This window comes from Strongylocentrotus purpuratus, unplaced genomic scaffold (assembly GCF_000002235.5).
Source record: "Strongylocentrotus purpuratus isolate Spur 01 unplaced genomic scaffold, Spur_5.0 spur5_scaffold_19, whole genome shotgun sequence".
NCBI classification, from domain to species: domain Eukaryota; kingdom Metazoa; phylum Echinodermata; class Echinoidea; order Camarodonta; family Strongylocentrotidae; genus Strongylocentrotus; species Strongylocentrotus purpuratus.
The window spans coordinates 23,009,810-23,023,229 of NW_022145604.1; the positions used below are offsets into that span (position 1 = coordinate 23,009,810).

At 39.6% G+C, this 13,420-nt stretch overlaps 2 protein-coding genes across 3 annotated transcripts; both read left to right on the plus strand.

Annotated features, from left to right (window-relative positions):
- The first annotated feature begins 708 nt into the window (after positions 1 to 708).
- LOC115926123 (extensin-like) lies at positions 709 to 4,744 on the plus strand. Its single transcript, XM_030990623.1, has 4 exons — positions 709 to 843; positions 1,197 to 1,324; positions 2,261 to 2,303; positions 2,626 to 4,744. The coding sequence occupies exon 4, from the start codon at positions 2,794 to 2,796 to the stop codon at positions 3,337 to 3,339; it is 546 nt and encodes a 181-aa protein (XP_030846483.1). The 5' UTR covers positions 709 to 843; positions 1,197 to 1,324; positions 2,261 to 2,303; positions 2,626 to 2,793; the 3' UTR covers positions 3,340 to 4,744.
- A 3,946-nt stretch (positions 4,745 to 8,690) lies between these two features.
- LOC105443756 (UDP-glucuronosyltransferase 2C1-like) lies at positions 8,691 to 12,286 on the plus strand. 2 transcript variants are annotated; one of them, XM_030990626.1, is made up of 3 exons: positions 8,691 to 8,912; positions 9,787 to 9,894; positions 10,473 to 12,286. In XM_030990626.1, exon 3 carries the CDS (start codon positions 10,530 to 10,532, stop codon positions 12,114 to 12,116), a length of 1,587 nt encoding a protein of 528 aa, XP_030846486.1. In that variant the 5' UTR covers positions 8,691 to 8,912; positions 9,787 to 9,894; positions 10,473 to 10,529; the 3' UTR covers positions 12,117 to 12,286. The 2 variants fall into 2 exon arrangements, with proteins under 2 accessions (XP_030846486.1, XP_030846484.1); XM_030990624.1 differs by lacking the exon at positions 9,787 to 9,894.
- The last annotated feature ends 1,134 nt before the right edge of the window (positions 12,287 to 13,420 follow it).

Consider the following 13,420-nt stretch of genomic DNA (forward strand, 5'->3'; position numbering starts at 1 on the left):
CTTGTTTGAATTCAGTCTTTCCCCTCCCGCGCGAAGCGCGTAAGCTTTGACGTTTCATTAAATTATTAGAGAAAGAAGACGATTCGTTGTACCGTTCTCGACTTGTCAGAATTTTCAAAAATGTTTCTTTGTCTGCTCCTTTTTCGTCCTATGTCCTCTTACTGCCCCTACCGCCCCTGGCTACGCGCCTGCTTTAAAGGGAAAAAGAAACAATCATGATTGTGATAGCACAATTAGGTTAGTAGAAAGGGAAAAAAAGATCTATTACAACAACCAAATCACGGCCTGGAGCGTCATATCATAGTTTTGTGTTATCGGGCGAGGGCCGGGGCGTAGCGACCAAGCGAGATTTTGCAATGTTGAATGCTGAAATTATGTATTCTAGAAAATCCCGAAGCCCAATATGTACGTTCTTTCCGCTATATTTCTTTCTAGCTATATTTCTAAATTTCCTGGGGGACGTGTCCCCCTATCGGGCCCAGGATTTCCGCCCCTCTCCATGATTACTACCAACATGAGTTCAAATACAAGCACATGCAAGCGAGTTGGTATGAGCTGAATCCAAATGAAGGGCAAAATAAGAGTTGTGAAACGGCCCTACCGTTAATTTAAAATTTGACTGTTGAGTATATAGCTTCTATTTAAAAGATATCCAAAATATTGTGCCCTTTTCAAATTTCTTACTAAAGAGTGATGACGTAGCGCAAGTCGGCTATTACTTCAACGTTCGTAGATGCTGTACCCATACCAGTTCCAAGGTCTCGGTATGTGGAGCGAAAGGAGAAGGGGAGGATACGGAAGCGGAGGAGAAGGAAACTTCAGCGTTTGAAAAGAAGAAAGAAGGTATTGTGTGAAAATAATCTCTTTCCTACAGTTCCCATTGATTCATAACTCTAAATCTCTTTTTTTTCAGGTTAGTTTTATTAATTTCAAAATTAAGTTTAACATGTATAATGAATCAAATTTGGTTAACATCTACATGTAGTATTTATTATATTTTAAATGCTGTCAATGGCGTGAAGTATATATTTTACAGAAATAAAATAAATTTAAATTGTTTCTGATCTACCGGTATTTGATTCAATGTCATTGCCATATAGAGTAAGAGTTGTGTAATCATTTTATGAAAAAATAACACATGGCCTTCATGAAATGATTTTCACAATTCATGAATCATGTTTTTGCTTTTTGTTTAGCTACGACATGGCCCACTTCAGCAGCTGACTGACCTCCCACATCAACAAGACGAGCATCCACATCCCCAGCCTGCCCCATCCCCATCAGAAGCGGATCGTCCCTCTCCAGAGCCTCCGGACTCGTTACCTACTCTCTTAATTTCTAGGACTTAAATTTTAAATCCATTTTGAGACTTAAAATATTTCAAGTCTTTAAGACTTAATAAATTGGGAATTCGACTAAAAGTTTTATCGAAACCAGCTTCTAGATATAAATCTTGGAAAGACTTAAACTTCTCGCCAATAAGATGTGCATATTTCCAGTTGCACCTGTTGATGACTGACTGTTGGCATATTTCCAGTTGAACCAGCTGACACCAATTAATTTGCATATTGAATATGGGGTGCGTGCAGATCTATGTTTTTTTTAACAATTTTTCTGAATTTACAGCATATTTCTTAATTACTGATGATTTAGGTATATGCAATTCATTTCGAAAATACTACAAATATAAATTACAAGTTATTAGGACATTTCGCTACTTCGTATGAATTCCATTTAATTAAACATGAATAAGGGAAACATTAACTATGAACTAAAATAATTTCAATAAAATACAAGTATATGAAAAAAAAATCGATTAATTAAATTATGTATAAGTCTACTTATTACCGATGCCTTTACATTGATAATACAGACGTACCAGTATTGAAGTGTTGTTGCCGTTCAATTGGTTGGAAGTTTTACCAAATGGTTCTAATGGCTTAGCTAGACCAGTAAATCTAAAAGACTTGAGATATAAATACAATTGACTTAAACTTTAAATCTTTCAGGGACTTAAAATTTTAAGTCTTAGCTTAGATTTATTTTTGAAATGAATCCAAGAAAGGTTTAAAATAAATATTAAAAGACTTGAAATATAAATCCAATTGACTTAAATTTTAAACCTTTTCAGGGACTTAAAATTTCAAGTCTTAGCTTAGACTTATTTTAAATCCCAAAGGGTTCGTCACTAATATCAGTCTCTGTTAGATTTAAAAGTAAGACTTTAAGATTTAAAAATAAGACTTTCAAATTTAGAGAGTACCTTACGAGATAATCCCCTTCCAGAACCTCCAAGGCCTCGGGTTAGTTTTATTACAGTTAATTTCAAAATTAACTTATGTAGTAACATGTATAATGAGTCAAGTTTGGTTAACATCTAGTATTTATTATATTTCAAATGCGGTCAATGGAGTGTAGTATATGTTTCACAGAAAATAAAATTATTCAATTAAAGCTTAACAGAGCTTTTGGAATTTTTTTTTCCTAATCTATTCAATTGAATGTCATAGCCATATAGAGTAAGAGTTGTGTAATCATTTTATGAAAAAATGAAATGTGGCCTTCATGAAAATAATTTTCACAATTCTTAAATTCTTAATCATTATGTTTTTGCTTTTTGTTTAGCTACGACATGGCCCACTTCAGCAGCTGACTGACCTCCCACAGCAACAAGATGACCATCCCCAGCCTGCCCCATCCCCAACATTACCGGATCGTCCTTCTCAAAAACCTCCGGACCCGTTACCAACCGTAGAAGATGGCCCCTCTCCAAAGCCTCCGGACCGGCTACCAATGGCGGAAGATCGTCCCCCTCCAGAGCCTCCTGACCCGCTACTGACTGTAGAAGATCGTCCTCCAAAACCTGCGGACCTGCTACCAACCGTAGATGATGGCCCCTCTCCAAAGCCTCCGGACCGGCTACCAATGGCGGAAGATCGTCCCCCTCCAGAGCCTCCTGACCCGCTACTGACTGTAGAAGATCGTCCTCCAAAACATGCGGACCTGCTACCAACCGTAGAAGATGGCCCCTCTCCAGAGCCTCCGGACCGGCTACCAATGGCGGAAGATCGTCCCCCTCCAGAGCCTCCTGACCCGCTACTGACTGTAGAAGATCGTCCTCCAAAACCTGCGGACCTGCTACCAACCGTAGAAGGCCCCTCTCCAGAGCCTCCGGACCGGCTACCAATGGCGGAAGATCGTCCCCCTCCAGCTCCTCCTGACCCACTACTGACTGTAGAAGATCGTTCTCCAATACCTGCAGACCTGCTACCAACCGTAGAAGATTTTCATGACCCCACATTGATGCACAGTAAGAATACAAATGTTTCGCTGGGATGAGTAAAAATCCACCCTGCCACAAATCGGTTTGTGGGCCGTGTGCAATTTGTAAGCGTGGAGGAAATTTGAAATATTTTCATCTCTGTACAATTAAATTAGCTTCCCTTATAGAGTTTATTAAGAGTGAAAATCCTCATGTAAGCCAGGAAAGTTGTATTTGCCGTGCATGTCGTTCACGGGCTTGTAGAAAGATAAAAGATTCTGCTTACACCCCTGAAAAAACTCGCAAAAAAGATTGGTCTCATTGTTTTTTATCTCACTTTCTCATGTGCGACCTAGTTGCTGAGGTCAACACATGCTGTACCTTGGATGATTTTAATAATACATTTTCTTTGCAGTGTGAGTCTATTCCCAACAGCATATCTCTATGTAGGAAACATAGAACCCAAGTTTCAAATTTTCATATGAGGAAGAACACTTTGAGATGTTTTATTTGTAAATCTGTAATAAGAAGTGAGGACAGGATATATTGTTCAACAGTTCTGTCAGAAACAGCTGTCATTAGGTTAAAGGAAATTGATACAACATTTTCTGTCAGTAATGATGTTCATTTATGTGCAGGATGCTATCGATATTCAATGAGAAGTATATCAAAAATACCAACACTGGATGAATTGGAAGCTGAAATTATCAAGCAAAATCAAAGTATTGGAGAAATTCAGACTCCAAAAGATGCTTGCGATAAAGCACTGGTGTCTACCTTACAAATTCTTTTGATGATATGTAGAAAAGAGCATGGTTTTTTGATGCCAAGGGCATATGAACTTTATCTGCAGACCCTTAAAAAAGTTTGTGCTGACACAGTGCAGTATGAGTTTGCAAAACGATCAAAAACTTGGTTAAAAGTTAAGATTATGGATCAGATTGGAGATAAACTGCTTGTCAGCAAGGCTTCATTAAAAAAAGGAGACTTTTTGTATGTAAAAGATCTTACTAATTCATGAAGCACTTCCATCACTTTGGCAGTGCTTTCTAATAAATGCACAAATTGGGTAGTTTCCTTCTTTAAAGATTATTCTGTGCATATTATGAGTCCCTTATTGTTCCTAAGCTAACAACTGATCCATTATATTATGTTGATTTGCATGGTGGGAGGTAATGGATGCCTATTTTCTCACGAAATGAGTGAACTATAACGAAATTGCCTGAACGCGCGTGTACAAATAATGTATTACAAGACGCCATACATAAAGCTCTTGTATAAAATTCCTCCACACACAAAAAAAGATAACAATAATAAGCATTATTTTGTTGACAATACAGGACCAGTCAACCAGTCGATCTTACAAACACGGAGCATGGCTAGTCTGCAGGCACAGACCCTAATCTGACACTTAATCAAACAATTCGTCCTTCTTTTCACGAAGTGACGGTAGCGAGGAAAATCGTAACGCAAAGTGAATGCAATTTTTTTTCACTACCGTCACTTCGTGAAAACAGCGACGAATTATTGTGCCTTGAGAGAAGTCTAGCCCAGCTACCTACTGGTTGTGTCAATACAGTACATGGCCTATGGTAGTCTTATAGTGCAGACTCACTTTTACGACTGACCAGGGTTTGTGCTTGCAGACTAGAGCATGGCTGTTATGTGGGAACTACTACTAGTGCAGCGGCTTAGCAAGAAAATTGTGCACTTTTTGAGAAAAGCATGAAACTTCCAGCATAGTTTGCTTTCACCATAAGATTTATTTTCAGATGTGGAGGGAAGTCAGATTTGACCTCTGATGACCCTGAGAGGTCAAATCCAAAATGGCCGCTTGTCCGCATGGTCTAATGTACAAACACGCTTAACTTTTGAACCAAATACACCAGAAAAACGTTTAAGGTGTCATTTCCAACTAACTTGGGGATGCCAATTCATTTGGTAATACTTTTGAGATCACCTGAACTCAGGGTTTTGCATTTAGGTCAAGGTCAAGGTCAAAATTGACTAAAAATAGCAAGTTTTGAATAGTTACAAAAGGTTAAATCTCATTTATTTGTCATTTGTTCTCAAATTTATTTAGGAATGGTTCACCTGCCGAGTCCTCCACCTTAATCCTTTTCAGTTAGTTTATTTCACAGTTTGATGTGACCTCTGATGACCCTGAGAGGTCAAATCCAAAATGGCAGCCAGTCCGCATGGTCTATAAACGTGAACTTGAACCAAATAATCTAGAAAAACGTTTAGAAAAACGGTTAGAGATCGCCAGAACAAAGAGCCCCCGTGAGAAGGCTCACGGGGGCTCTTTTATTACTGACGGGGGCTCTTTTTTTATACAAAATATCCATTGAATTGGTACCTATGATACTCCTCAATTATTTGCTATTTTTTCATTATCATTTCAATCAGGATTTTCCCTCTTACAAATTTACAAGCTACATATAGCTGTTACTGGCCTGTGTATATAATATATACGCATACAACACTGATCTTTATGATGTCTTTAACGTGACATATCTTCTTCTCCCCTTGCAAACGAAAAAGAAAACAAGGTCATTAAAAGGGATTAAGCGACAAATAATGATTGTGATTCAAATTGATGCAAATATTTGTTTGAATAAGCACTGCTATTCACCCGAATCTTCTTTGTAAAAACAACTTTTACAAATCTCAGCCATGCTCACTGAGTTGAGACGTTCCATTCAATTTGAAATACCCATTACATAATACACTTCTCCTAATCTCAAAGTGATCTTACAGCACAGTAGCAGAATTATTGCATGGCTGAGATTTGTAAAAGTCGTTTTTACAAAGAAGATTCTGGTGAAAAGCATTGCTTATTCAAAAAAATCCTTGCATCAATTTGAATCACAATGATTATTTGTCGCATGGTCCTTTTATTAAATAACCTTGTTTTCTGTTTTGTTTGCAGAGGGAGAAGAAGCTATGTCACGTTAAGAAATCATAAAGATCAGTTGTATTATGCGTATATACATTATGATACCAGAACAAATGTTGATTATCAGAATGTCATTTTGAAATACCTCTATACAAATACCACACTGTCTTTAGCCCGTATCAGTATTAGTATGATCCAATATAAAGCTATTATTCTTTATTTAATTCAGTATAATGCTTTTCCTCAAAAATAGTTTTGCTATTTTTTTAGGGTTGAGACGCTAAGAAATGGTTTCAAATGTACATTACACGAACCCTGAACCATTGCAAAATGATGGTGGTTCTCTCTCTCTCTCTCTCTTTATTTTAATCATCCATTATCAACTACATATAAAGCAGCAACCAAAAACTTATGATTATCTGAGATAGGTGAAAGTAAGAGTTAAACAGAAAGTCATGCTAAAACGGCGCTTCACTTCCCCCCGCCCCCTGAAAAAAATTAAATAGATTAGTAGTCCTCCTCTCCAGCATCCCCCCCCCGCTTTAATATCACATTTTCACTTGGCAGCACAAGGGGGCCGGGGTGGGAGGAGGGGGTTAAACCCCCTAACCCCCCCCCCCCGTAGATCTGCCCATGTTACCATATCATTCCACGACATTTTGGTCTTCCTCTTCTCCTCAAAAGGGACTTTTAGATTTGCGTGGACGTGGACGTGGACGTGTTACGTCCTTTTAAGGCACTGGCAGTCACATTATGTGACGTCCTTTTATAAGCACTGACCGTGCCTTAAAAGGAGGTCACACGTTGCAGTCCACGTTCACATCGTGCAAATCTAAAAGTCCCTATTGATTTACTGGTCGAGGTTCATTATTTGCTGACAACAAAAAACTTCTCCAGGCCATGCATGTTTCTGCCCTTGCGCGATCGCCTCCAGCTCCAGCAGACATGGCGCGGCAGCGTGCACACGCACCGCTACTAAAGGCGCAGTAGGCCTATATAACCACTGCTGACGGCGGCACTGCACTGCGAGCTGAATCGGTAATAATAGGCCTACTCATAAAACGAGAAATCTTGCACGCTAATCTTAGTTCCATTTCATTGGTTTAAGGTTTGAAAATTGAAACTCAATATTGTGTTAAAGTTATAACAGAAAAGATAATCTTTATTTTATAATTCCACCGGGGCGATTTTTAATTTTGCAATCGCCCCCGTGAGCAACCTGACGGGGGCGATTATGTAGCTCACGGGGGCGAATCGCCCACCGCCCCCGTGTATTTTGAGCGCTGCAGTAGCTGGCCTCTGACCATGCTATATGCAAATGGTCAGTTACAAGACAAATAATGGTTTGGTGCTATAATTAGTGAAATAAACTAACTGATTACGATGGAGACTATGCAGGGGAACCACTCCTAAAGAAATTTGAGAACATAAGGGGACAAAAAAATGGGAAAACTTTTTGTAAACATTCAAAACTTTTACCTTGACTTAATGCAAAAGCCCTGAGTTCTGGTGTACTAAAAAGTATTACCAATTGAATTGGCATCCCAAAGTTAGTGGGAAATGACACCTTAAACGTTTTGCTGGACTATTTGGTTCAAGAGTTAAGCGTGTTTGTACAATTATTAGACCATGCTGCGGACTGGCGCCATTTCTTATTTGACCTCTTAGGGTCATCAGAGGTCAAATCGAAATGTGAAATAAACTAACTGAAAGGGATTAAGGTGGGTGACTATGCAGGGGAACCACTCCTAAAGAAATTTGAGAACATAAGGGGACAAAAAAATGGGAAAACATTTTGTAACTATTCAAAACTTGCTATGTTTTAATCAATTTTGACCTTGACCTTGACCTAAATGCAAAGCCCCGAGTTCTGGCGATCTCAAAATTATTACCAAAATGAATTGGCATCCCCAGGTTAGTTGAAAATGACACCTTAAACGCTTTTCTGGACTATTTGGTTCATGAGTTAAGCGTGTTTGTACAATTATTAGACCATGCGGCGGACTGGCGGCCATTTTTTATTTGACCTCTCAGGGTCATCAGAGGTCAAATCAAAATGTGACATAAACTCACTGAAAGGGATTAAGGTGCGTAAATTCCTAAAGAAATTTGAGAACATAGGAGAGAACAAATGACAAATAAATGGGAAAACTTTTTGTAACCATTCAAAACTTGCTATTTTTTAGTCAATTTTGACCATGACCTTGACCTAAATGCAAAACCCTAAGTTCAAGCGATCTCAAAAGTATTTCCAAATGAATTGGCATCCCATAGCTAGTTGGAAATGACACCTTAAATGTTTTTCTGGACTATTTGGTTCAAAAGTTAAGTGTGTTTGTACATTAGACCATGAGGAATAGCGGCCATTTTGGATTTGACCTCTCAGGGTCATCAGAGGTCAAATCTGACTTCCCTCCACATCTGAAAATAAATCTTATGGTCTAAACTAACTATGCTAGAAGTTTCATGCTTTTCTCAAAAAGTGCACAATTTTCATTATATTGGGAGCTTATCCGCTGTACTATACGAGGTCCATGGTGTAATATAATATGCATCGACCTATCTGGTCCAATAGACAGTGATCAAAGTTATACACCATAACAGCTATATCCTTGCTAATGCGATGAGATTTGAATATTTGCTCATAGATCAGTTTTGTGTACATTCTAAGCTGTGTCGTGAAATCGGAAACGTGGAAATTACCCCTTGTCCGGTGTGAATGCAGGCACTAAGTTGTGTTCGAAGTCTAATGTGAGTTATATGCACCTGATCATGTATCAGATTTATATCAATATCAGATATGCACGTAAACTATAATTATATACATGTATATTCATATTTATTATTATATTGTTCTGTACCAATTAATAGCAATGTGTTACTGATGAGCGGCATAGTCGATGCAGGAAGAAACTAAGGCCAAACTGAACACGTGATTACTTTTTACTCTTGCTGCATACAAGCGTATACATAGATGACTGTTTAAGTTGGGCGGGGGGGGGGGGGGGGGCGGGGGGGGGGGGGCGGAGACGAAGTCGGCGAAATATGAAAAGGCAACCCAACTTCTGTAATAAGTTCATTTGTATGAAAGTAGAAAATAAGAGAAACGGCCGGAGTGGAGAAAGTTTGAAATAAATCGGAGCTATGATAAAACAATTATGAATGGTTCAAATAATTATAAGATTACTAAATATTATGTGTATCTCAATGTGGCAATTGGGTGAGTAGATCGTGACGTTTTGAAGGAAAACATTCCCGTTTGTTGTGTACAAAAATATTGTTAATTTACGTTTTGTTCTACCCCTATAAGCGCCTTCTCCCTTGTGGCACTACTCAAAATATAATATCGATAGCATTTTATACGTCCTCTAAAATTAAAAAGACTTTCCCCTGCTACCATACATAATGACATTTTTTTTTAAATACATATTTTATGTGTTGAATCAAATGGGAAAGTTGTCCGGCACTATACGACACAGGCAGTGACATTACCGATTCAGGCGATTTTAAAGTGCCCATACGACAATGATTACAACATTCCAAATTGTATAACTTCCTTATTTTTGTCTGATTTCATTCCAACTTTCACATGTCTGCTTTTCTGATTTGTCTGTACTCTTTACAGTCGAATAGTTGTCTGTTCAAGGTTGGAGCTTCCTTTAATAAAGCCTTCCCCGGGATTGTGAAACTACCAATATCCGGGCAACTTTAGGCTCTATTATATTCAATAGGGGTGAGAACTTATTTTTTTCTTTTTTTTTGCCCTCGGAAATTTTGAAATCGTGCCGACCGATAACCCCCCCCCCCTCCTTGGGGAAGGGGGGGGGGGGGGAAGTAAGCACTATTTTTTTCGGCCCTCGAAAATTTGAAAAATCGCACCCCCTTGAGCGCCAGAGGAGAGGGCCCATCGCCAAAAAAGGTAAAATTTAACGGGTTTTTCTCCAGGGGAGGGGGCCCGGATCCGCCACTGAATATGGCAAACTTTAACATACTGCCCCAGTGGGTCCCCTTTCAAATTTTCGACCCAGGTTTTGAAAGAGTGGTCCCCCACCCGCCCTCCCCCACCACATTCTAGATCCTCCCCTTGTAGGAACCATTTTGATTACGACCAATGCATGTGTTCCCCAATCCTTGTCTTGTTTCTTTTGTAAAAACATGTATTTTAATTGGACCCCTATAATATGAAAAACAGCTGTGCTGACTAGCGTGTTCCGCCCGTATGTGGAAATAAAAAAAATAAAAAAATACCCCTGATCACATCACATTTTCATGGGAGTTTTTTTTTTTTCTTCTTCTTTCTTTTCTTTGCAGTTATCCAGCCGCAGAGAATAAACGGTTGAGTCTAGCTCGGAGGTCTGCAGAGCAACTATGACAGGGTTAACGATGCCTAACATTGCACTGATCGGCCTTTTCTTGACACACATCCGCACCTGTGGTGCATCGAACATATTAGTAAGCCCCCTCATCGGCAAGGGAAGCCATTTCTATCTCTCAGCCGCCATTGGGGAGCAACTTCTCGTCCGAGGTCATAACCTTACCTACCTGGTCAGTAATGCGTTCGAAGACCACGTCAAGAAGAGTCGTTTCGGTGAGATGTTCCACTATGAAGTATTCAAGCATTCGATCCCCGTGGAAGACATCCACGAACTGTTCCACAATTTAAGCCGATCCCTCTCATCAGTAGGTCCAGGCAATGAGTACAACGTGAGTAAGATATTATTCGAGACTCAGCGAAACGACTGCACCGCCATTCTTGAAGACGAATTCCTTATGACTCGTCTTCGATCTGCAAACTTCTCATCACTCTTGTACGACACCACTTGGGTTTGTGGCGCGATCATTGGAGAGGTCCTTAACCTTCCATATTTTGCAGTTGTTCCCTATCCAAGTCCTTGCTTCCACACAGCTAGTGAAGGTTCAGGGTTCAATCCAACCTATGTACCATCTATAATGACATCTTACTCCAGTGTCATGTCTTTTAAAGAGCGCTTAATTAACTCATTGGCTTTCGTAATTTATCACAATCTAGGTATACAAGTTACAATAAAGCCCTACAAACCTATATGTGAACGATTTGGTATAGCAGACCCATATGATCTTATGAAGAAGATAAAGCTGTGGTTTGTGAACAGCGACTTTGTTGCAGAATATCCTTGTGCCTTACCCCCTAATGTCATTCCAGTGGGTGGTCTTACGTCGCGAGATCCCATGCAACTCTCATCGGACATAGAAGACTTCATCCAAGGTTCAGAAAGTGACGGCATCATCATCTGTTCATTTGGCACCATCCTGACCCTGGATGACTCTAACATGGCCCTGTTTAAGATGTTTGTAGAGGCGTTTACCAGGTTACCCCAGAGAGTTCTCTGGCTCGTGAAGACATCGCCTCCATTTCCTGTCCCCTCAAGTATCAAGATTCTGCCGTGGCTTCCCCAGAATGATATCCTTGGACATCCTCAAACGAGAGCCATTTTCTTTCATGGAGGGCACAACAGTTACTATGAAGCTATTTATCATGGTGTTCCTGTAGTTGCGATGCCCGTCATTGCAGACCATTTTGACGTGTCGAACAGAGTTGTACACTTCGGGCTTGGACTGAAGCTAAACAAAGATAACATAACATCGGATATGATTTATGAAGCTCTGTATGAAGTAACATCCAACAGCACCTACATGCAAACAGCCAAACGGATGTCGGCTAATTTACGGAATCGGCCGATGAAGCCGGCTGAACGAGCAGCGTTTTGGATTGACCACGCCCTCAACCATGGCACCGACAATCTTGAGATATCCGCAGAACATTTGAATATTTTCCAGTATTATCTCTTGGACGTGATAGCTTTCATTTTCCTGGTTATTATATTTTCTGTTTACTTTACAATCAAGTGCATTAAGGTGGTATGTAGCCGAATATGTCGCTTTCGAAATCCAACGATAAAGGAGAAAGCTAAGTGAAGGATTATTAAACAAACATTGATTTGCTCAGATCTTGCTTCTAAATGATCAGAATTATGTGCTGTCAAGTTCTCCTGTTATCAAATACATTTTCCCCGAAATTTCTTGTTAAAGGGCAAGACTAATGTGATCTTTTCTGTCCGATACATATAATACCGGCCATATCCGTATACGAGCTGTCATGTTCTTGTGTTCTCCTGTTTTTCGTAAATAGGCCTACTTGAAGATTGAATCAAGGTAGAGATTAGGCTTTTTGAAAATATAGATTTTGCTCATTTTGTTTACACTTGATAACGTGACAATAAAATGTTTTTATCAAAAAATATGTGAATTCCTTAAATCCCCCCCCCCCAAAAAAGAGTTTACTTTAACTTTTTGCTGACTATAACGGTATAAGAACAGAAGAACAATAACAAAGAAAAAGAAGAGAGATTAAAGAGAGAGAAAGAGAGAGAGAGAGAGAGAGAGAGAGATAGAGAGAGAGTGAGGGGGGGGGGGGGCTAAAGTAGGCCTAAATGCAGTCTTGATTTAAAAATATAAAATAAATAGGATAACATAATTATGCGGACCCCGGCCAATCTGGAAGATTCTCAAAACTATAACTGCACTGCAATATATTTGAATAGTCAGTCATAGAAATTGTTAGTGTGTGAATGACCTATACAGGATAATCGAATCAAACAAATTTCGGAGAAATTACGAGAGCCCCTCATTGAGGAGACGGTTGACCGATTAATTTCAAAATGCTCGACATAAATGGGGTGGCTACAACTGCCTCCCCATCTTGTTTGCCATTGAAATGGCTATAGCTACAGGGGGCCGGGGCACGTGGAGGCGAGAGAAGGTGAGGGGAGGAAGAGGAAGGGGCAGGGGCGGCGGTGCGCCTTTCAAAGTGGGGGAGCACCAACAGCAAAGGGTTCCTTCACGAAAAAAGGGGCACCACAAAGAGTAATCTCAAAGTAATAACAACAATTTCTCTTTACGTGGTCCAAGATACTGCTTCAGCAACATGCATCATCTGTGAGGTCTCATTGAGACCGATTAGATCTTATTATGAAATATCGAATTGGGATGGGGCTTTAAGCACTCTAATCGCAATGAAAGAATAAATAAGGCCTTTAACATTTGACCCAATGTATAAACTATAGATGCGAGGGAGCAAACTAGCGAGGTTTTGGGGGAAATTTGAGAATTTTTTTTTGCTGTTTACAAATCGCTTTAAATTATAGGAGCACATGTTAGGGATACTATGAAAAATCCATTGTTTCGCGGGGGATGAGGGTTATGATCAATTAGTCAATTAG

What these genes read in the sequence shown, in the direction of transcription:
- LOC105443756 (XM_030990626.1), top strand. Translation starts at nt 10,530, where the DNA reads ATGACAGGGTTAACGATGCCTAACATTGCACTGATCGGCCTTTTCTTG.
- LOC115926123 (XM_030990623.1), top strand. Translation starts at nt 2,794, where the DNA reads ATGGCGGAAGATCGTCCCCCTCCAGAGCCTCCTGACCCGCTACTGACT.